Raw genomic sequence first — 24443 nt, forward strand, 5'->3', positions numbered from 1 at the left:
TTCTTCACCGAGAAACAGTTTAGTTACAGTATGGAATAAGTTCGTTACAAATTGTAAACAATCGCTTCCTCTATCAACACTAAAAAATAAAATTAAGGAATGCCTAATGATGTTGTAATTTGTTAATAAGTATGTGCATGTGTACATATATATATGTATGCATTGATATAAGTATGGATATGTGCTTGTACATACATTGGCACACCTCTCTTTCTATGGCGTGTTTGGGGGATGGGGAAGTTCGCCCCTTTTTCCCTTCTGATGAGTTAAATAAAGTTGGTAAAAAATTTTGAATTTTTTTTTGGTGGGCTGAGGAGTTTGGAAAGGTGATGCTACCTGTTGTTTTGTATTTCATTTTTGAGGGTAGTCTGAAATAAAAAAAAATTTAGATTTTAGAAGACAGTCCAGTTGTAGGGAGTTGTTGTTCCAGTTGTAAGGTCCAGTCACATACTGTTTTAAAAATAGAGTTAAGAGAAAGTGTCAAACTTTAGCGAAAAGAGCGGGGCGTTGAGGAGGAAAAGCCTCTTTCAGTTTTCATTCAGAGTTCAAGGAGTTAACAACAAAACCAGATTTCATTTCTTTCGGATAACATCCATGCTTACATTTAGACAAATTGTGTAACTAACTAGTTTAAACCAAGATTGAAATAACGTTTCTCTCCCGCGTGGCTTTGAGCCAATATTGTGATTTTTTTCGAATAGTGAAAAAAAGTCTTATTGCTAATTAACGATACTGGATCAAATCAAGGAGTGATAAAGGTTTTACATTTTGCACTTTGATAAGTTTATAAGGGTGTAAATGGCAGTCCAAACACGAGAGGCCGAGAAAATGCAAAGTGCCCAGTTCTTGCAAGAAATTAATTTTAAACTGGAGTTATTACCGGTGCTTTCGCAGAAAGTTAATACGATTCCTGAACTTTCGGATAGAATTGATGCCATACAAGTACAGTTAAGTAACATTATTACGCAGTTATCTAACAATGCTAAGACAAATGATGAAATTAAAAAAGAGCTGGAAAATGTGAAATCTAACCTAGCAGTCTCTTATGAACGAGCCAACAAGCTCGAAGCAGAGCAGAAAAGAACGAATTTAATCTTCTATAATTACACCCCTCAACAACTCGGCGATTATACTCTGAAGCAAGAAATAACGGGGTTATTAAATCGTACTATGCCGTCTCTCGGGAAAAATCGAAGTGATATACGTGACATTTTTAGATTGAAATCAGGGCCGATAGTAGTAAAGCTAAACTCGGTTGAAATTCGAGACTATATTTTAAGAAACAGCTCCGTATTAAGAAGGTTTGGTTTATCGGTGGCTCCGGATTACACAGCTATACAAAGGGAGGCCCGTAAACATTTAAAGGAAATGTTAACTACTGCGCAAAATGATGGCCGTGATGCAAAATTACGAGGTGACAAACTGTTCATCGAAGGCCGAATATTCAGGTATGATGGAAATTCAATAGTCGAGATTAAGCGTAATTTGAAGCCAGTACAAAATTCTGGTCCACCCTTTAGTGCTAGGCTCCCAAATGATCCCAATAATATTCCGATGAGGCTAGTTAGTGATGCCAGTGATAGTGATACTGAGACATTAGTACCATCGACCACCACTCCTCAGGCAGTATCGACAGCTAAAAGACCTTCTAGTGCTATTATCAGCCCAAATGACTTGTTTCGACCAGGTACTCGTAATGTAGCACCCAAAGGAAGCCATTCGCCAAGAAAGAAGTTTAATGATAGACATCGTGGTGGTTTTTCACGTGATTTTTATTACAATAAACACCGAAGTGAGTTAGCGGATATAAATAACCGCACTCGTGAGTATTATCATGTTGCCTTTCCCCCGACTAAGACTAGTAACGAGCAATCTCAACCAAAGGCTTGTGATGTTAACTTGCTAACAGAAGGTGTAGAAACATAGGATATAGAGGGCCATATACTGAGTCTAGTGTCATGGAACATACAAGGATTACGTGATAAGTTGACCTATTTATATGACGATTTATTTTCGTTTGATGTGATTTCGCTTATTGAAACATGGAACGATTGTTCTCCTATATCACCTCTCCCCGGGTATTTCGTTGAACAGACCGTGCGTAATGTAGCAAGAAATAATAGACATTATGGTGGCATTTTGGTTTTGGTTAAAGCATCTGCTATTGACGGTTATGAGAGAATTAGTAGTAGATCTGAAAACTTGCTTTGGCTGTCTATTTATTTGAAATGTGGGAAGCAATTAATTTTGGGTGTAGTGTATATACCTCCACAGAATAGTTCGTATAATCGAGAAAATACTTGGGAAATTTTAGGGGAAGAATTTTCGTTAATACAAGAAAGTTATAAAGATCTGGATTGTGTGTTAATGGGGGATTTCAATGCTTATACCGGCCTGGAGGCTGAGATCCCAGATGTGTTGATCCCAGATTTAGGTGATTTTGTCCCAATTTGTTGTAGAATACCACGAAGCAACAAGGATGAAAAAAGAAAAATAAATGTATGGGGAAGAAAGCTCCTGGCGTTTTGTGGGGAACATGGTCTGATGATTGCGAATGGTAGGTTTGGGAAGGATAAGGGTAGGGGCGAGTTCACTTGCCTTTCGGGTCCAACTCCAAGTGTTGTAGATTATGTGCTAATTAATACGCAACTTGTACCTGAATCAATAAATATGGGAGTATTAGATTTAGTTGGATCCGATCATAGAGCTATTATGCTTGAGGTGAAGATTGGGCAGTTTGCGAAACACGGTTCACGACTAAGAAATTTCTATAATGCGGATTACAGAAAAATAGGTTTAGGAAAACGAATTAGAAATGATTTAACAGATAAAGATATTGAGGCATTTAGAAGGGAGCTATTGGACTCGCATGTAAAAAATAATTTGAAAGCGTTAGAAGACAATGAAAAAGATACACATAGTGTAATTATGCTGTTAAATGAAATAATGGGCAGTTGTGCAGAATCATGTGGCCTAACTAAAAAATTAAAAAAGAATGAGGGATATTTTGACTTGGATTGCAAGTTAATGAAAGATGAAGCAAAATATTTATTAAATCGTTTGAATGAATTTGATAGCGTGGAAGATCAAAGTCTAAAATTGGCTAATTATAAAGATAAAAGAAGAGAATATAAAAGTTTAATAAAAAGAAAAAAAAAGAGTACGAGCATAAGAAGAAACTGGATATCGCTGATGATTTTAGAAATAAAGATTTTAAAAAGTTTTGGGGCTATATAAAGAATGATAGTGGAAGGAGAAATGTTAATACCCAGGCTGTTCCGGAAGCTGATTCATGGCCTGATTACCTAAATAATTTAGAAGGTGTTTGTGCAGATCTTCAGGAGGTAGCGCATACCCCAGAGATGGTTATTTATCCAATGAGAGAACATGATTACGATTTAGTGGGTGATGTGAATGGCCAAGAGATTAAGTCAATATTTAAGAAGTTAAAATGTGGTACTGCTGCGGGTGTTGATGGTATACCAAAATTGTTATTTAAGAATTTTCTTTCCATTTTGATACCGATAATTGTTCTTCTTTGTAATAAGGTGTTAAGGTCAGGGCAATGGCCAAGCGCTTGGAAGACATCATTGTTTATACCACTTTTTAAGAGAGGAAACCCGAAGGCTCATGAAAATTATCGTTTAATAGCACTTGTCCCTGCTTTAAGTAAGGTTTTGGAGAAAATATTAGATACCAGGCTTTCCAATTGGTTAAATACAAATAATTTAATACATGAGGAACAAGGAGGTTTCAGGACAGGGTATGGGACGACAGATAGTGTGTTTATTTTAAAGGCATTAATAGATAAATATGGAAAGGGTAAAACTTGTCTTTATGTGGGATTTCTGGATCTCCATAAGGCTTTTGATAGTGTCGACAGAGAGTTATTGAAGGATGCCATGCTAAATATTGGCCTTCCCCATTCATTTGTTAGATTGATAGTGAGCATGTATACTTGTGTGAGTGGAATCATTCAAGTTGGTAATAGGTTTTCGAAGCTTTTTGATATTAAGCGGGGAGTAAAACAGGGCAGCACCCTTTCACCTAAGTTGTTTAATATTTTTATTAATGATGTTGTTAATTTTCTAGAGAATAGATGGGCTCCGAAAGTTAGCCTAGGGACTCAAAAACTATCTCTCTTATTATTTGCAGATGATATTGCTTTGGTGGCTAATAAACCGCAAGATCTACAGACTCTTTTGAATCTCATAGAAGAATATTTGCATATAAAAAAGTTAAGGCTGAATACTGAAAAGAGCGAAGTTGTTATTTTAAAAAAAAGGAAGGTTGGGGACGATGAAAAATATACGTTTAAATTTAATAATAAGGAACTATTTATAAGTAAAAGAATAAAATATTTAGGCTTTATCTTATCGGAAAATGGAAGCCTAAGGAGTCATGTTGATGAAATAATTAAGAGAGGTAGGGTGGCCATGTCAGCTATATTTAGAAACCCGACGATAATGGGGATCAAAAACCTAAAAATGCATAAAAGAATATTTAACACAAAAATTTTACCCGTGATAGAATATGGAGCAGAGATATGGGGTGGAGAAACGGTGCAGCAACTGGAGTCCCTTCAGCTCCAGTATTATAAAAGAGTGTTTGGTTTACATCAGACAACTCATTCACAGATTCTGAAAGGTGATATGGGCCTGTTTTCTTTAAAGCTACGTAGGTATATTTTAATGCTTAGATTCTGGTTGAAGTTAACTAAGAGTAATGAAGATAGACTAGTAAGAGTGGCATATGAAGAGATGTTGAAATGTGGTTTAAAAACCTCGTGGCCATCCCAAATTAAATCATTACTAGAAAAAGTAGGAATGCCTTATTTATGGAATAATGGTCTTTGCTCTCGCGATGTACCAGCAAATTTAGAAAGCCAGGTACGATTTATATTAGAGAGTCAGGAAATTCAGCATTGGCAAGGGCTGGTTCTTGATTCTACAACCCTACAACATTATAATCAGGCAAAACCTAGTTTTGGGGAGGAAGTTTATTTTAAACTTAATTTACCGGCTATGATTCTACGTCGTTGGATTCAGCTTAGGGCAAATTGTCTTCCAATCCAGAACAGGCAAAAAACGTTCGACAAAAATAAAATGATAGTTAGTCCTGATAGGCGGTATCTTTGTCCTCTTTGTAAAGATGATGATGAAGACTTGGATCATTTTCTCCGGAAATGCCCGGTGCTCTTGGATTTACGGGAAATTTATTTGCATGGGATTAATTTGATGCTTCCGGGTATTCTACAAAATAGTAACCCAACCACAATATTTCGAGTGGGAGTATATATAGAAAAATCTTTAATAAGAAGAAAAAGTTTTATATGATTAATTTCTTTTGTAGTTAGATTAGGTACTTTTTGCGTCGAATTCTGTTTTTTTTTGTGCGTGTTCGTACTGTTGTTAATTTCCTTGCTTGTCTGTTATTTATTTATATTTTGTGTGTATATGGCCCACGGGTTTTTGAAATACACTTATCTATCTATCTATCTATCTATCTATACGAGTAATTTCTGTTCGTTTTAAGTTTTAATGTTGCCCCTTACTTTCATTTAAAATACAAGTTTTTTTATTTAATTTAGTGAACAAAGTGTTAAGGAGAAATGGGCAGAACATTTTGTGAGTCTGTTAATCGGTGATATATTGATAGAAAATAATATAAAAAATAATAAGAATATTTTGATAGCTTTTAAGTGAAGGTAGGCTTATTTGTGAAAAAGGGTTAAAAATGGTGCTAAAATGATTAAAGATAATAAGGATTCTAAGTTAGAAATAAGAATTTGGAATATGGTCGTTACAAAGTTACAAGTAAGTTGCGGAAAACTATGAATATGGTATTTAATAAAGGAATAGAGTTGTTTTGGAACAATTTGTTTAAAAGCCTTCATAAGAACAGTAATAAGAGTAAGTTTAGGAATTACAGGTATAATCTTTACTTTTATATTTAAAATGAAAAAAGTCGGTAAAATAAGAGACCTTTTACATAACCTCTACCTGGCTAAGTTGTCTGTTTCGGGCCACCCTCCCATTATAGTATATTTGTAGGAATATATACATAATGAACAGGAGGATAATAGGAAAGTGAAAGCTCTTTCAACTCTTAAAAAGAACGCTAAAACTTTTAACTTCCAATCGAATGATCAGAAGTTTCTACGACCACTCCTTCGCTAGGAAATTTACCTGAGAAAAAGAAATAGTAAATTGAGGGAATAATGCTTTGTACTTAGCCAACGCTATTACATGGCCTATGCTATTTAGTGTTGTCAAGATAAATGGGATAGTCTGTGTATATTTTCTTAGTCTTGAATCAGATGAAGTATGTTTAGTTATCGATTTCACGGTATGTTTTGGCATAGTAAGGGATCCATTAGATCCATTAGTAGGGGATCCTATTAGGATAATCAGAATTGGCGATCATACGTTGATTTGAAGACTCTAAATCTAACACACTGTCATAGTACGTTTAGAATCTATTTTTCTTTAAAAATTTAATATTCAATACTAAAATAGTCAATGATTTATTAAATTAGTAATAAATATATGTGCACTTTAACTATTTTACATTATTTCTTTTGCTCTTTTTTAGCTAAATAAACTACCAGCTCTTTAACCATATCAGCAAACGTTGAGCTGTTATTACTATATTTTTCTATAAATTTTTCGTCGTCCAAAATGTTTTCAAGGTTATCTATATTCCTAAACAAGAGATCTGTATCTGCTAAACGTCCTTCAGTTCTAGCTGTAACTACAGGTGTTGTGCCCTTTGATATGCCGTACCAAATTACACTTGCAATAGCAGCAGCTAATCCAAGTCCCCCAATTGGCGCAGTACTTATGCTCCCGTCTGCTATCTTTTGGTTTTCGTATGGTTTCCGTTTTTTCGCAGCATAGCCACGCTGAAAGTAAGTGTGGACAGACTCCACCATCCTGTCAACTAAACTACTTGGTTTCTGAGTATTCTTCACTTGCTTTGTCGGATCTCTATAACGTATTTGTCCGACACTTGAAGATGACTGATCAAAATAAGACTGTAGTGTAGACTGCTTATCTTTTAACTGAGTAGGAATGTTTGGCTGTCTTGTGCCGTATTGCTCATAAGGGGTGTCTGAGCCAGTGTATTGGTTTTGAGTATTGATCGCCTCTCTGTGAAACCCCACCGAATTTTCGTAATTTGGGGATTGAATCTCCTTTATTTTATGATGATTTGATGCTTTTCGATCCTGGAATCCATTGAGAAAATCCATCATTCGGTTAAATACTGGTTTCTTCGGTTTTTTATAGAAAGAAACAGACTTGACAGGCTTTCTGTGTCGAATATAAATAGGAAGCTGCTGTGGATACGGTTTATATCCACTATTTTGGTATCCATCGGGGTCTACAATTGGATCATGGTAGTGAGGGATATTTTTCCTCTTCGGTGTATTCGGCATCTCTTCCTTAGTTCCAAAATTTTGGTAATATTCATAATTATAAACATTTGGTTTTTCAAGCAGCATTTTTTGTGGGTTGTCAAATAATAATGACGCACCAACTGGGCTGGATTTTAATGCATCAGATGGCACAAAATAGTACCCTTTTAATTCTTCTCTAAGTTCCCCATATTCATCAGGAATATATTGGGAGATCATTGAGTTATTATATAACACATTTTGAGGCAAAGAAGGGTTTTCAGTTATTTGTGCATAGACGGTGCTACTATCTTGTGGTGGTTCTAAATTTGAAGTTTCAAACCTATGGTTTTTCAGATTGTCTATTTTAACATACCATGTTGCAGTCTCTATTTCACCTTCAGAAGGATTACTGGGCGCGTCAGTTCGTGAAACCAAAGCCCCTTTTGGTGCAGAACTTTGGAAATTTATGGTTTCACTTGAATCCGATCCAGATTGAAATGTATCGTCGGCATCCGAGTTTGATATCCAGTGTTCTGAAAAAGTCAGCAGGGAGCTAGGAATCCAGTTCCCCTTTTCTACAAATTTTGGAGGGGAGAACGATCGCCCATTGAATTCCAAAATTCCATTTACTGACCGTTCTTGTACCAATACAACTAGGAAAAGTAGAGCTTTACAGGGCCATATGGCTAAGGCCCCAATCATTTCACCACAAAACCTACAAAAAAAGAAGCTTTATTAAAATTAATCAATGATTTACTTAAATATAGCCACCAACAGATCTGAATTTACAGGAAAGAGTTGAAAACATAAAAGTGCAGTTTTAGGCAATAATCTGAATTCGAATATTACTTGAAAGAGGATGCCAGTTCTCTAGGGGTCTTAATCCAACCTTAAACATCATGAAAGACATGAATAATCAGCTGGATATCAACAAAAAATCAAAAGATAGGAAGAATACAATATGTCAACACTAATAAGTGGATGATTTTCCCATATGTTTTTTTTTCTAGTTATTTTTTTTGTTTAGTTTTATCTTATTTCATAGTTATAACACTGTTTCGTTCTATTAACGTTCTAGAAACTGGACAAAAGGAGTTGTATGCTCAAATCCGATTTTATTTTATTTCTAAAAGCATTTTTAAAATGTCTTAAATCTCTGTTTTTTTATTGATTTTTATCTTCTTAAATTGTTTCCTCTTCAGTCTCTTTAATCGTTTTTCATTTTTTTCTAGCGCAGCTTTCTTCTTTTTTTTTTTTTAGCTGAGGACACGTGGTTGATTAAACATGTAAAGTACGGTTAGGCTAATTTTGGAGAAGCATGGTCTAGCCATAAAGATATAATTTCCTTCATTGTCGAAGCGCTAGATTATTGGATTATATTTTTGTTTATATCTATAAATAAATGATTTAAATGAGAAAAATTCACGGCCACAGTTGTTAAAATGACGAGAAAAATTTTCCAGCTTAGTAATCATTCCCCTGAAAAAAAACCATTCCTACAATAAAAACAAATATATCAGCCCTTTAACACCAACTTTGCACGCTTAAACTAAAATATATTCGTCCAAATAAAGGAAAAGTAGAGGGTATATCCCCTTTAGATTTGTTTCATGGAAGTTTTAAAATTTGGGCCTAAATGCACTTTTTAGATTTTACATTCCCCCTCCAAAAAACAGAAGAAATATGGGCTGGGATCGATTGTGATTCAATTTAATTGTTCCCTCAAGTTCTAGTGTTTTGCCAATTGCAGGAACCAGAATCAATTTGAGTCTTCGCTGCAATTTCATATAAACTTTTGAACTTGCAATGTGGCAAACACTTCTAAAGGAATCTGTTATGTAGGATCACAGTTTAAGACCCCTCAACATCCTCCCCTCCTCAATTACTTGTCATATATATACATACAAATGAGTCGGTAAGGGGGGAGGGGTGTTGTTCCAGAATTTCTCCTTTCCGCACGTGCGTGCTTTGCATGTGGTGGTGCTTCTTATTTTCATTTACGAAGCAGACATTAAAACATATTATTATTTTTAATTAAATTGATTTGTCAAATATGTATCAGAGGCATTGCTCTAGCTTTGCCTGTGTAAATATCCATTAGTCTTCAATACATTTTTCCCCAGAGCCACTTCATATGGAAAGAAATTTGAATTTGTTTATTCACTCTATCAGTATAATGTTATGTTATCCTTATGTTTCATGAGTTTATCTAATTTAATTTCTGTTCGATTTGAGTTATATTTATTTTTTTGTTTATCATTTATTTCTGCATGTCTTAAGTTTCAATATTTGATTTTCTTCTTTTTTTTTGAAAAACTTCTCTTTCGGAGAGTTTTTCGTATTAGTTTGTAGAAAAAGTCTAATATGCAGAAATTGCTTTGATCTGGCGTCAATGTCTGTCTGCCACATGGATGGGATTTTTGTTGGAAGGGGAACACAACTTGGAAAAGCCCAAAAATGGATGAATAATACGGACAACATAACAAAGTATAGAACGAACTGTAAATCTCATGATTTTGGGTGGGGATATCAAGCCTACCCGGAGGAAACTTATCAGGATATTGGATTGTTACTGAGCATTTTCGTTAAAAAGGAAGTTCTCAAATTAGCCAATTATCGACTATATGCACCAATTTGATCAGCAAAAATGCGCCTGATTTCCTACTATAAACAGTTTCAGGTGACTATATATAACAGTTCTGTACGTTTATACTAGATGCTAGATATAACGACAACTGAAAACTAGTGTAATTGAACCACAGGCAACCGAACCCCTGAAACGGAATCCTTCTGGATCTGACACCTCGTGCAACTGAACCCCCTTGCATCTGAACCCGTGTAACTGACACCTCTTGTAACTAAAGCCCCATGAAACTGAATCCCGTGCAGCTGAATCGTCTTGTAACTAGTGCATAAACCACAAAAGATCAAACCAAAAAATAAAAACCATTCTGTTCGAGTCAGCTTTCGTCACCTCCGACAAAATAGGCTGAATTACATTTTCTAGTGGTACTGTTGATTTTAGGAGGGCTGAGTGAGACAGGTTTGGATTAAACGGGTTTGAGTTGAATGAGCATTTGGCTAAATGAGGGTTAAAATGCATGGAGGCTGAGTTGAATGGGGATTGAAATAAATAGGGGCTTAGTTGCACGAAGATTTAATTACACAGAGGTTGACTCGAGTGAGAGTTGAGCTGAACAGGTTTGAGTTGCATGGATATTGAGTTGAGGGAGGGTTGATTTGCATTAGGGTTCAGTTCTATGGGGATTGAGTTATAACGGGGCTCAGTTAAGCAGGGGCTGAGGTGCTCGATGGTTCAGTTTTACGGAGTTTAGTTGAGCAGGGTTCAATGAAACGTCGATTGAGTTGCACTGGGGGTTTAGTTGTATGTTAGTTACACGATGATTCAGTTGATAAGGGTTCATTTGCACTGGGGTTGAGTTACACGGTGGCTCAGTTGCCCCTGGGTTCAGATATACAAGGTTTCAGGTACAAGAGTTTAGTTGCTTGGGGGTCAGTTTCACGCACACCAGATATAACATAAAAACTGAACAAACAAACATAAATTGTTATTCTTTAAATCCTTAATCCCTTTTTACTTTCTGATAATCAACTTCAATAGCTTTCCTATGACCGCACAGAAAAGTTCTAGCGGGAATTTTTAAGGAACTGGTGAGTAAAAACTTTAAATATTCATTGGAAGAACTTTCACTGCTTATGGTTTCCCAGTATATTGATACCAAAAATGTATTCAGCGGTCTTTAATTAAAACAGAGGACAAGATACCAACTATAAATGTTTTTGACCACCTGTAATTAATATAATTGATATTTGAACCAGCAATGAATCTTTTGAATTGTCTACATTTTTTCCTTCCTTTTTTTACAGAATTGGCTAAACAAGCCTTTGGTTAGTTCAAAGCTTGAATCGATGACATTTATTCCCTTTCAAATCGCTATATAATTAAGTCGTCAGCAGGGGGAAGTATAGAACAAGTGAGGAACTATTAGCTTTGTCTGTTTTACTCTCCTCTTTAGTCTCCACCTTGCTAATGGTATGTCACTCTGCTTTTTAGGTTCTGGCAGCTCAATTCCATGTTGTAACAAATTTGTCAGGTGGGGAACGTAAAATACGTATCCATTCATGATCTAATCTATTTGTTCATGGTAACAAATACCTGATGGACAATATATAAATAGTATCAGAGGCACAAGAGAAAAGGTAAGACACTTTAATCTTGCATTATTCTATGATTTTGATTTTAAGAAAAATACGATTTTAAGGAATAGTTAGTTTTCCATTAGATAAAACACACCAGTTTTGTCTTAGTAAAGAGTCATGTACGAGGCTTGTATTATTTTGCTTCTTTTTTCCAGACTACTTCGTATGGAAGGCATGATCATACATCTAGATTATGTTAAGTGGAAGCGCAAATGATGATCTGGCCTTTAGTGGATTGAAGGGGCGTCATACCCACGATTGTATCTGGTAATTTCTTTTTTTTAAGAGATCTTTTTCGTTTTACAAATTTATTTTTTCTTTGTCGTTTATTCGTGGATTAAGCAAAAGAAATGTCTACATAAGGATCGCACCGACACGGCAGAGTAGCGCCTCCGTTACAAAACTGCATAAAAACCTGACAATGCGGGATCAAATGGTCATTGTTGGACTTTTGTTTATGTGAGTTCTTGTGGCGACGGAGATACGAAAGAAAGGATCTGTTTGATGAAATATTGCACAATATTGCCGAGCATTCTTGATCAAGTTAAGCAGGTGACTAACTAAAATACCTGGAAATGCTATAAACAAGGGAGCTTTAGCAATGGTACACGTATCAAACAGTTCGTGGTAACAAACTGTCAGTAAAACGAAACTCTTAAAAACGAAATTTTGATACAAATAGATACATCAAAAGAATTGGATTTTTGTGTTGACTTTTAAGTATTTAAGTTTCATCAAGTTCAGTCCTACCAATCAAAAGTTAAGCACCGGGGAAAATTTGCCTTATTTTAAAAAAGGGTTAAACTCCCCCTAAAAGTCATAAAATCTTAATGAAAAATCAATTTATCAGGTCCACCGTATCAGAGATGTTGTTTCAAGCTCCTCATACTGTAAAGGTTTCAAGCTCCTATTTGCAAAAATGTGGATTTTTGTAATTTTTTTTTTGTCAGAAGAAATGTCACAGATACGTTCTTATTTGTTTGTTTTTTTGTTTTCGTCAGTGGTGATCGCATCGACCTAGCGGTCCTAAAATGTCACAAGAGAACTCATTTGAACGGAAATTAATAGTTATAGTGCCCTTTATAAGTGACCAAAAATTGGAGAGCTACTAGGCCCCTTCCCATGCTCCTTTTCTCCCAAAGTCACAGGATCAAAATTTTGAGATGGCCATTTTGTTCAACATTGTCGAAAACCTCATAACTATGTCTTTGAGGACGACTTTATCCCACGCAGTCCCTGGGGGAAAGGGCTACAAGTTATGAGCTTTGCCCATTGTTTACATACAGTATTGGCAATTGAAAAGCATACAGACATTTTCAGGGGGATTTTTTCTGGTGGATAGGGGAGGGGGTCGGGGAGATGGTTTCGTGGGGGGAGAATTTCCGAGAAGGGGCGCTGAATTTCCCAGCGTTATTTAAAAAAAAGAAATTAAATTAGAAAAAAACAAGTTTTTCAACTGGAAAAAGGAGCAACATTAAAACTTAAAACGAACAGGAATTATTACATATATGAGGGGATACACCCCCTCGTCAATACCTTACTCTTTATGCTAAAGTATTTTTAGCAATTTCAAAAGAGCTATTTATTCTAATTGAATGCCTTTCGGGATTCAGGGGGCATTCTTAAAGGATTAGAACGAAATTTGAACTTTAGTGCAAAGAGCGAGGCATTAACGAGGGGAAGAAGTCCCTCATATTGCATATATGAGGGAGTTTCTTCCAATCTTTGATTATTTTTTCCAATCTTTGGTTGTTTTTCGGCCAATCTTAGCATTTAAATTATCTTAAGTAGCTTCTTGACTTTGATTTTTGTGTGATGATAAACCAAAGATATTGAATATCTTCGGCTTGTGGTTGTTATTAAATAACAAAGAAACAATTTTTTTCCCCACTGAAAGTAAGAAACAACGTTATAACTTAAAACGAACAAAAATTATTACGTATAAAATGGGGTTGCCTTCTTCTCAGTGCCTCACTCCTTAGGCTAATGTTTTACTTTTTTTCCCAATTATTTAAGAATGACTCCTGACACACAAGGACCGTATAATTAGAATAATAAGCTTTTTAAAAGTTCACAAATACGTTAGCGCATAGAGCGAGGTACTGAGGAGGGGACAACTCCCTCATATATGTAATAACAACCAACAGAAAAATCTGAGAAAATTGTGGTTCAAATAATTCGTGGTAACGAACTGTAAGCAAGGAGCGACCCGGTTCAATAGTAACCAAAACTCTAAAAAATGTTTTTTGCTAAAACCAATTTGGATACCGATAGATTTATTAAAAGAATTGGCTTTTTATGCGGATCTCAAATGTATAAATTTTATTAAGTTTAGTCTTACCCATCAAAGGTTACAAGTCTGAAATTTTTTTTCCTGATTTTTTAAAAAAAGGGGAAAAAGCCCCCTAAAAATCAAGTGATCTTAATTAAAATCACACCATCAGATTCAGCGTATTAGTGAACCCTACGGTATAGGTTTCAAGATCCTATGCGCAAAAATGTGGAATTTTGTATTTTTTGCCAGAAGAAAAATCACGCATGCGTATTTGTTTCCATGGGTGGTCTTATCAACCCAAAGATCCTAGAATGTCGGAAGAGGGTTCATTCAAACAAAAATTAACAGTTTTAGTGCTCTTTTTAAGTGACCAAAAATTGGAGGGCAACTACGCCACCTCCCTAATCACTTTTTTCCTAAAAATCGTCCGATCAAAATTTTGAGACAGCCATTTTGTTCATCATAGTTGAAAGGCCCAATAACTGAGCTTTGGGTATAACATGGCCCCCCAAGCCCCAGGGGAAAGGTCTTTAAGTTATAAAAATTGCCCATTATTTACGCATAGTATTTGTTATTGGGGTGCGTGCATACATTTTCGGGTTGGGGGAGATTTTCTGCTGGGATTTTTTCTGCGGAGGAGTTTTCCATGGGGAGGAAAGTTTCCAGGGATTGAACTTGTCAGGGGAAATTATACACCGCGAGAATTTGTCAGAATTCTTACACAAAATTCTTTTTATATGTCTTATTTTCACCTTTCTGTCTCAATTTTAGGCACAGAGTGGTTAAGAGTCATTGTCCGGGTAAAGTTTCAGCGGAATCGAATTTCCAGATTATATATCCATGGTGAGGGGGTTTCTCCGTAGAGGTGTGGTCAGTAAACCTAATTTGATTCACTAATTTTTTATACGGTACTCATTGTTTTGATTCCAAAAATGTAAAATTTAGAGATGCATATTTAAAATTTATTAAACAAGATGTTTTCAGAATTTTAAAAGGATTATAGCAGAGGTAATGTATATTACCTTTACTATGAAAAGGGATAAACATTCCCAGCAAAGTGTGATCTTGATAATAAATTACAGTGGCAAATTTTAAAGCGTCGTCCGACAGACAAAAGTTAGTCGTTTGTCTATACAAATGCAAAACTTCATTTTTTTATGAAAAAGCGTGGTAACGGTCCGTCAGATGACCAACTGACAAGACTGAGAGAGAAACAGTTCATCCGTCACTGGTTGATGAGCTGTTTCTCTCTCAGTCTGGTCAATTTGACCAAAAATGTCATGAGAAAGCTTTCGTAAGTAGTGACCAGCGAATGAAGACCCACCAGATAATTTTAAAGACATCTCAGTTTTGGGGAAATTATGGAATCTACTCTATTGCTTTGAGCTAAATAAAAAAAAGACTTCAGAAATAAAGAAAAAAACTCAGTGTTAGTAATTTTTGCTATTCAGCTTACAAAAAACTTTCTATTTTTGCTAAAAAGCTTGCAAAGATCAAAATAAGGTCTCAAACAGCTGCATAGGAAGCTGCATTTGACCTGAGCTGATTTTGCTTTTCCCCACAGCAATTTGCCCATACAAATTTACGTACTTTGATATTCTTCAAATATTATCCAGTCCTATTTATCACACCAAATCCGACTTCTTAAGCGAAACTAATGATGATCCGTCAGTAAAAAGAGAAAGTTGTTTATTGTGCCAATCCTTCAAGTCATTGGATAGTAAAAGGTTAATAGATGCTTACAACTCTAACCAAAATAATGCACTTTTGCCTCATTAGGTTGCATTTAAGTGGGAATTTGTAAGGTCTGTAACGACCAAATAATTGAAAATCTTAAGTTATCGTATTCAGTAATGCATAATCTACGAATTAATTGTCATATTGACATTTTCAAACCATTAAATAAGGCATCAAACTAGATTATTTACTCGTACGAGGTTTTCTTTTCTGAGGGGATGCATTTGGTGGGAAGAAGGGAGGAGAAAACTTGTTCGGCGTAATGGCAAATGTGAAGTGACTTAAGGGGGAACTATTGGAAGTTATGAAAGATACCATGGATAGTGTGGAATTTAGGAGGACCCAATGCCAGAGACCGATCCAGAGTGTACAAGTCATAAAAGGTTTAATCCATACTAGGGACCAATGATATTTCTAAGACACTAGTGGGAGCGATTCTAAAACTGTTTTTACGCTAAAGACATAGATTTTATAATGCATAAAGCCATTTTATGGATAATTTTATTTATCCTATGCACAGATTTTTTGTATTTATGTGCACATCGGGTGTATTTTTTCAGTCTGATGTTTTTTACTTCTTTTTACAACCTCTATTCCCTATATACATCTTACTTGCGCTGCAAAGGTTTCCCACTTTCCACCACCTGGTGTGCATCTTGGAGTGGCACTTTTATGGCACAGTTCCGCCACACATGGAAGAGTTCCAACACAGTTGGCATAATTTCGCCAAGTTTATGAAGTGCCACCTTTACGACACAGCTCCGCCACACATGGCACAGTTCCAACACGGTTGGCATACTTTCGCCAAGTTTATGGAGTGCCACCTTTATGGCACAGTTCCGCCACACATGGCGAAGTTCCACCACGGCTGGCACACTTTTGCCAAGCTTTTCACCCATGATTTCTGAGGCGGTCCCTCGTTTGCATTCACACTAACTACCTATTCTATAATTTTCCAATTTAGGAATTCAAAACCAGATAAAAATTAACATGAAAAATATAGCAGGACATTCCAAAAATTGAAATATTAAAATATGAGGTGGGAAACTGTCTAGGTTCCTTTACATTGCACAAATGCTGGAGGCTACTGTGCCTCTTTCTTCTATACCATCTCTTTATCGCAAATGAAAAAAGATAAATTGTAAACCTGAAAAATGACATTTGTCAAACAGTTCGTTGTAAACAAATGTATATAAGGAGCGAGGCGGCTCAATAATAGCCGAAACTAAAACACTGAATTTTGATAACAATCGATACATCAAAAGAATTGGTTTTTTATTACGATTCCAAACCTATCGAATTCAGTAAGTTTAATGCTACCCGTCAAAAGCTACGAGCTGGAAAACACTTCCAGCTCGATTTGATGTTCGAAAAGGGGAGAAATCAAACAGTTCGTGGTAACGAACTGTAGTAAGGAGCGACCCGGCTCAATAGTAACCAAAACTCTAAAAAATGGAATTTTGATACCAATACCTACATCAAAAGAATCGCATTTTAATGCTGATTTTGAATATATAAGTTTCATCAAATTTAATCTTACCCATCAAAAGTTACGAGCCTGAGAAAATTTGCTTTATTTTAGAAAATAGGGGGAAACGCCCCCTAGAAGTTATAGAATCTTGACGAAAATCACACCATCAGGTTCAGCGTATCAGAGGACCCTACTGTAGAAGTTTCAAGCTCCTATCTACAAAAATGTGGAATTTTGTATTTTTTGCCAGAAGGCAGATCACGGATGCGTGTTTATTTGTTTTTTTGTTTTCTTGTTTTTTTGTTGTTTTTTTCCCAGGGGTGATCGTATCGACCCAGTTAACCTAGAATGTTGCAAGAGGGCTCATTCTAACGGAAATGAAAAGTTCTAGTGCCCTTTTTAAGTGACCAAAAAAATTGGAGGGCACCTAGGCCCCCTCCCACGCTAATTATTTTCCCAAAGTCAACGGATCAAAATTCTGAGATAGCCATTTTATTCAACGTAGTCGAAGAACCTTATAACTATATCTTTGGGGACGACTTACTCGCCCACAGTTCCCGTGGGAGGGGCAACAAGTTACAAACTTTGACCAGTGCTTACATATAGCAATGGTTATTGGGAAGTGTACAGGCGTTTTCAGGAGGATTTTTTTGGTTGGGGGAGGGGTTGAGAAGAGGGGGATATGCTGGGGGAACTTTCCATCGATAATTTGTCATGGTTGAAGAAAATCTCCATGAAGGGAGCGCAGGATTTACTAGCATTATTTAAAAAAAAACAATGAAAAAATAAATATGAAAAAGTTCTTTCAGCTGGAAGTAAGGAGCAGTATTAAAACTAAAAACAAACAGAAATTATTACCCATTTGAGGGGCTCACCTCCTCCTAATACCTCGCTCTTTACGCTAAAGTATTTTTAGTAATTTCAACTATTTATTCTACGGCTTTTGTGATTCTGGGGTCATTCTTAATGAATTGGGACAAAATTTAAGCTTTAGTGTAAAGAGCGAGGATCTGACAAGGGGGCGAGCCCCCTCATATATGTAATAAAAATATGAGAATACAAAAGTTCTTTACGTAAGCTAATTTATAAGTTACGTAAATCTTTTACTAATAAAAATATTCGTAAAAAATTAAAAATTCTAGTTGCCTTTTTAATTAACCAAAAAATCGGAGGGCAACTAGGCTTCCTCCCCCGCTCTTTTTTTCTCAAAATCATTTGATCAAAATTATGAGAAAGCCATTTAGCCAAAAAAAATGCAAATTTTGTTTTAATTATTCCTCTGCGGAGAGCCAAAATCAAAACATGCATTGATTCAAAAACGTTCAGAAATTAAATAAAAAAAAACAAGTTTTTTTAACTGAAAGTAAGGAGCGACATTAAAACTTAAAACGACCAGAAATTACTTCGTATATGAAAGAGGCTGCTTCCTCATCAACGCCCCGCTCTTTACGCTAAAGTTTTTTACTGTTTTAAAAAGAAGAATTGAGAGAAAGAGTCAAACTTTAGCGTAAAGAGCGGGGCGTTGATGAGGAAGCAGCCTCTTTCATATACGAAGTAATTTCTGGTCGTTTTAAGTTTTAATGTCGCTCCTTACTTTCAGTTAAAAAAAACTTGTTTTTTTTATTTAATTTCCCTACGAAGTCAAGTGATCTTAATGAAAATTAAATAAAAAAAAACTAGTTTTTTTAACTGAAAGTAAGGAGCGACATTAAAACTTAAAACGAACAGAAATTACTCCGTATATGAAATGGGTTGTCCCCTCCGCAGTCCCTTGCTCTTTACGCTAAAGTTTGACTTTTTGCCACAATTCTACTTTTTAAAACAACTAAAAACTTTAGCGTAAAGAGCGTGGGACTGCGGAGGGGACAACCCATTTCATTTACGGAGTAATTTCTGTTCGTTTTAAGTTTTAATGTCGCTCCTTACTTTCAGTTAAAAAAACTAGTTTTTTTTATTTAATTTCTGAACGTTTTTGAATTAATGCATGTTTGATTTTGGCTCTCCGCACATAAATTATTGAAATGAAATTAGTATATTAATTTTTTTTTGGCTAAATGGCTTTCTCTTAGTTTTGATCGGACGATTTTGAGAAATAAGGGGTGGGGAAGGAGGCCTAGCTGCCCTCCAATTTTTCGGTTACTTAAAAAGGCTACTAGAACTTTTAATATTCAACGAACGTTTTTATTAGTAAAAAATATACGTAACTTAAGAATTAACTTACGTAACAAACTTTTATATTCTTATATTTGTATTATGTGTACGAGGGGGTTTGTACCCTCGTCAATACCTCGCTCTTTACACTAAATCGTAAGTTTTGTTCCAATTCTTTAAGAATGACCCCTGAATCAAATAGGCCGTAGAATAAATAGTTGAAATCACTAAAAATATTTTAGCATAAAGAGCGAGGTATATATCTCCTCCTTAATACCTCGCTCTTTATGCTAAAGTATTTTTAGAACCCTTCATATGCGTAATAATCTCTGTTTGTTTTAAATTTCAATGCTATTCCTGACTTTCATTTGAAAAAACGTTTTCATGTTTATTTTTTCATTGTTTTTTTTTTATAGTAATGCTAGAAAATCCTGCGCCCTTTTCATTGAATTCTTTTCCCCCATGGCATATTTCTCCAAGGAAAAATCCTCCCACATAGCCCCCTCCCTCAACCCTACCCCCAAAACCAAAAAAATCTCCCTGAAAACGTCTGTACACTTCCCAATAACCATTATTATATGTAAACACTGGTTGAAGTTTGTAACTTGCAACCCCTCCCCCAGGGACTGTGGGGGAGTAAGTCATCCCCAAAAACATAGTTATTAAGATTTTCGACTATGCCAAACAAAATGGCTATCTCAAAATTTTGATCCGTTGACTTTGGGAAAAAAATGAGCGTGGGAGGGGGCCTAGATGCCCTCCAATATTTTTGGTCACTTAAAAAGGGCACTAGAACTTTTCATTTCCGTTAGAATGAGCCCTCTTGCGACATTCTAGGACCACTTGGTCGATACGATGACCCCTGGGAAAAAAAACAAAAAAACAAACAAATAAACACGCACCCGTGATTTGTCTTCTGGCAAAAAATGCAAAATTCCACATTTTTGTAGATAGGAGCTTGAAACTTCTACAGTAGGGTTCTCTGATACGCTGAATCTGATGGTGTCATTTTCGTTAAGATCCTACGACTTTTAGGGGGTGTTTCCCCCCTATTTTCCTAAATAAGGCAAATTTTCTCAGGCTCGTAACTTTTGATGGCTAAGACTAAACTTGATGAAACTTATATATTTAAAATCAGCATTAAAATGCGATTCTTTTGATGTAGCTATTTATATCAAAAATTCAATTTTTTAGAGTTTTGGTTACTATTGAGCCGGATCGCTCCTTACTACAGTTCGTTACCACGAACTGTTTGATTCCACCATCATACGCAGCATATTGGGAAAGTCCACCAAAGACATCAAATCAAAATTTTGAGATGGACACTTGGTTGACCAAAAACTATGTCTTTGGGAATTGTATAACCCCCCCACAGCTCCAAGGGAGATGGCTCTAACTTGAACAATTTGCACATTGTTTACATAAGCTACGACATTTATCATGGGGAAATATACAGGAATTTTTTTTTGCCGCGGGAATTTTATGCGGGGGTTGTGATTTTCCACGGGGAGAGTTTTCCGTGAGGAGCAAAGATACTGGGGGTGATTTCCAGCAGAAATTTTACAAGGGGGGAGAAGGCAATTTTCTGGCATAATTAGGAAAACTGTCAAAAAATAAAGAAAAAACAAGCTTTTTTTCAACTGAAAGTAAGGAGCAACATCAATGTTTAAATCGAACATAATTTATTCCGTATTTGACGGGGGTTGTCCCTTCTTCAACCTTCGCTTTTTACTCCAAAGTCTAACTTTTTGTCACAATTCTTTACGAAAGACTGCTGAAACAGAAGAAGCGATGAATTTGAATGAGAAGCATTTAAAAAAATTTTAAGACCTAGGCGTAAAGAGCTAGGGTTGAGGAAGGGAAAACTCGCCTCATATACGGTATAATTTCTATTCGTTTAAGCTCTAATATTGGTCCTTACTTTTAGCTGAATAAACCTTGTTTTTTTAATTATTTAATTACAAAAGGAGCCAAAGTGTCTCATCATGAACATTTGCCAAAATAGGAGAGACAAGACGTGCGATGTTCCTATGCTTACGCAAAAATATAATGCTCAATTGCAATTGTAGGGTCATGAGATTCAGGTTTATTTGCACAGAGTGCACGCAAACCACAAAGTTGCATCATTAAGTAACAGTTACTAAATAAAAGTATGATAATGCTAATTTTACTGATGCATTCAAAATCGGAACATTTTAGGCATCAACTGTCAAATTCAAACTGTTTCTGACTTAGAAATAGACATAAAAGCGAATTTTAGTCAGATAATTCGACTGTTGGACAATCAATGTGATATAAGTTCCGATTTTCGTATGATAAATTAAAAACAACTTAATAATTATTTTAAGAGTAAGTCACTTGCTGGCTGTTTCTAGTTAATAACCTGACCAAGAAGGATGATCCTAGCCATGGTTTTTTGTAGGTCATCAGAATGAACCACTTGGTCACCATTAATAATTCGGGAAGAAATGTCTTAAAAGTACCTATGTACTCTTATAACGTCAAATTGTCAGATCACTTGAACAGAAAAAAAATAAATACTTGAGGTTGGGATACGTCTGGGCTGTAATATATATTTTCCATGCATTTTGCCATGGATCACTCTTGTTTCGACTCATGTATCTGAAATTTGAACCAACCCTGACGAGATTACAAAACGGAAAACAAATGGGATGTATCCTATATGATTTGAGCTATATGTTTACACATAAGGGGGGGGGAGTAGTGGAAGCACGTTAAAATTGTGGTAACTACAATATTTCTGCATATTATGAGCATGAAGTATTTTGGAGTCTTATAAGTCTAATAACTTGGAATCTTTATATAAGAGTGATATGTCCAGACTATTTAATGCTGTCAAATTTAATGTTTGCCTTCTCTATGTCGGTTCTTGGTAATATCATTTGACTGACTTAACTGCTCAAGTAGTTTAACTCAGCTTCTAAATCACCCCAACAGCAAAAAGCCCCTCGCCAAGAATTTCCACAAAACCTTTGATTTTTTTTCGAATAGGCTTATGATGAAATCAGAGGCTTTAAACAGATGAAAAGGAAGAATAATCGCTAATGTTTGGTAAATTTATGACAGTTCATATTATTGACTTACTAATAAAGTGAATGTACCATTCGATGCCTTTTTTAAGATTTTTACGAATATAATGATCGGTTCTATTGCAAATTCAAATTTAAGCACTTTTTGACATAACCTAAACTAACCTAGCATAACCTAATCTCATTATAAATAATTTTGGCACTAAGAAAATGTAGTATTATTTTGTCGAAAACGACCTAGAATACAGCGCTGAGAAAATGAACTATTATATTGTCGGAAAACAACCTATAACCTGTACTTTAATTGAAAATTCGTCATTTCTAAGAGCTCAAAAAGTGCTTAAATTTGAATTTGCAATAGAAGCAATTATTATATTCGTAAAGAACATAAAAAAGGCATCGAGTGGTATGTTCACTTTTATAGTAGCCTAATTCAATAATACGAACTGCCATAAATTTACCCAATATTTTGCCAACGGTTCATCATTGCTATTTTTGTTGGAAAAATTGAAAAATATTTTACCTGACTTTGTGATAGTATCATACTTATTTCATCGTAGGATTTAACCAATAAATATATCCATGTTGCTTCTCTGTTGGTGATACACTGACAAATTAATGCTTTTCATTGAGGCGACAGCCTTGGGCTTGAATCGCTACTGAAACAGAATTTTGACCCAAATTCTATTTTCATACAACCCGTCTCTCAGTTAGTCGGTCATATTAAAAAATTATCCGATTCATAATTAAAAGATAATTGCTATAAATGCTTACAATAAAGGTTTTTGTACAACTTAAATTTACTTACCAATGAATATAGATACCACACCAGGCATACACGCTGACATTAAAAAGGCAAGATCTTTGAATTTCGCAAAAGCTGATAGAAAAAAGATGTCACTGTTTTTGTCTGCGAGGGGGAAAAGCGTCAATGCTTTTGCAGCCGAGTAGGATGATCGTTTCTAGTCGTTGTGATAAGATTGTTGACCCCTCCCCAGCAGTATTTTCTTTCCAATGTTTTTATTCTTCCCTTCAACAGTTTCTACATTCTTAGGAAAATTGCAGCTTAACAATTGTGCCAAACCTAGAGAATTGCACCCACAAAAGATTGTAGCTTGGGCAAAATTTCCACCAAAGGAAATTCTAACAATAAAAAATGGTCCGAATTGAGTGAGATCTTTTGAGAGCTCAGTTTTATGACAATACAACCTTAATTGGCTTCAATCTTCTTTGGCAGGGCTGATATTGAGGATCTAACAATGTCTAAGATGATTCACTTACATAAATTGCCAATGTTTGAAAATAAATTAGATAAGGAAAATACATCTACTTTATATAATTCTGGGTAATATTTGATGACCGTGTTTTTCCAAATTCTGGTTAATATTTAGAATGTTTATACTTTTTATTATAGAGGTTTTAAATCGATCATTTTTATTATTAATTTCCCAAAATTTCAAATTCGTTGCTGAATTTTGGTTTCTTGGAAAAATTCCACCAAATGGCAGCCGTGTTTTTTGAATGAAATTGTTGTGGGTAAATATTCCACAGGTGTCACCTAATAGCATCGTAATCGAGCATTAAAACAATTTTCTACATTGGATTTTTTTCTAAGACTATATCATGTTCCCATTTGTTAGAACAATTAACATTAAAACAAAATCCTTCTAGCAGTATCAGAAAAAATTAACCTCAAGAGACATAAAAACGATGTATAAGAAAGACACTCTTCCCTAACAGATTTTAATGCAAGGACACTTTTTCAAATGACATTGAGAAGGAGAAATGACACTTTACCTTATGAAAACAAATAAAGTGAAGCAGTTCACTTCTGAAAGCAACGATATTTTTCAGGTCGGTTCGCGATGAAAATAATACTTTTCTCTAATGGTACTTTTTGCAGTAGCCGATGAAACGAATAAGCTCTTTGCTTGATACGAATCAATGATAAGGTCTTCAAAATGTTTTTTTCTTATAGAAAAGTGAAGAGCCATCTTAAAACTTAAAATCAGCAAGAATAAAATCATATAATAGCTCATATTGAGAACGAAAGGAAATAACTAACCAAGTCATATCTAAAACACATATGAATTACCACGAATTAGACTGTAAGATTAAATAATAAAAAAAACAAGTTTT

General features: G+C 35.3%; 1 protein-coding gene across 2 annotated transcripts; it reads right to left on the reverse strand.

Moving 5' to 3' along the window:
* Positions 1–6481: 6481 nt before the first annotated feature.
* LOC136043966 (uncharacterized) lies at positions 6482–22955 on the reverse strand. Of its 2 annotated transcripts, none has more exons than XM_065729047.1 (2): positions 22828–22955; positions 6482–8114 (listed from the first exon to the last, which is right to left on the reverse strand). In XM_065729047.1, the coding sequence occupies exon 2, from the start codon at positions 8099–8101 to the stop codon at positions 6572–6574; it is 1530 nt and encodes a 509-aa protein (XP_065585119.1). In that variant the 5' UTR covers positions 8102–8114; positions 22828–22955; the 3' UTR covers positions 6482–6571. The 2 variants fall into 2 exon arrangements, with proteins under 2 accessions (XP_065585119.1, XP_065585120.1); XM_065729048.1 differs by lacking the exon at positions 22828–22955 and adding an exon at positions 15486–15555.
* Positions 22956–24443: the final 1488 nt, after the last annotated feature.

This window comes from Artemia franciscana, chromosome 2 (assembly GCF_032884065.1).
Source record: "Artemia franciscana chromosome 2, ASM3288406v1, whole genome shotgun sequence".
NCBI classification, from domain to species: domain Eukaryota; kingdom Metazoa; phylum Arthropoda; class Branchiopoda; order Anostraca; family Artemiidae; genus Artemia; species Artemia franciscana.

Excerpts from the sequence above, each read along its gene's own strand:
- LOC136043966 (XM_065729047.1), bottom strand. The coding sequence starts at position 8,101 with ATGATTGGGGCCTTAGCCATATGGCCCTGTAAAGCTCTACTTTTCCTA.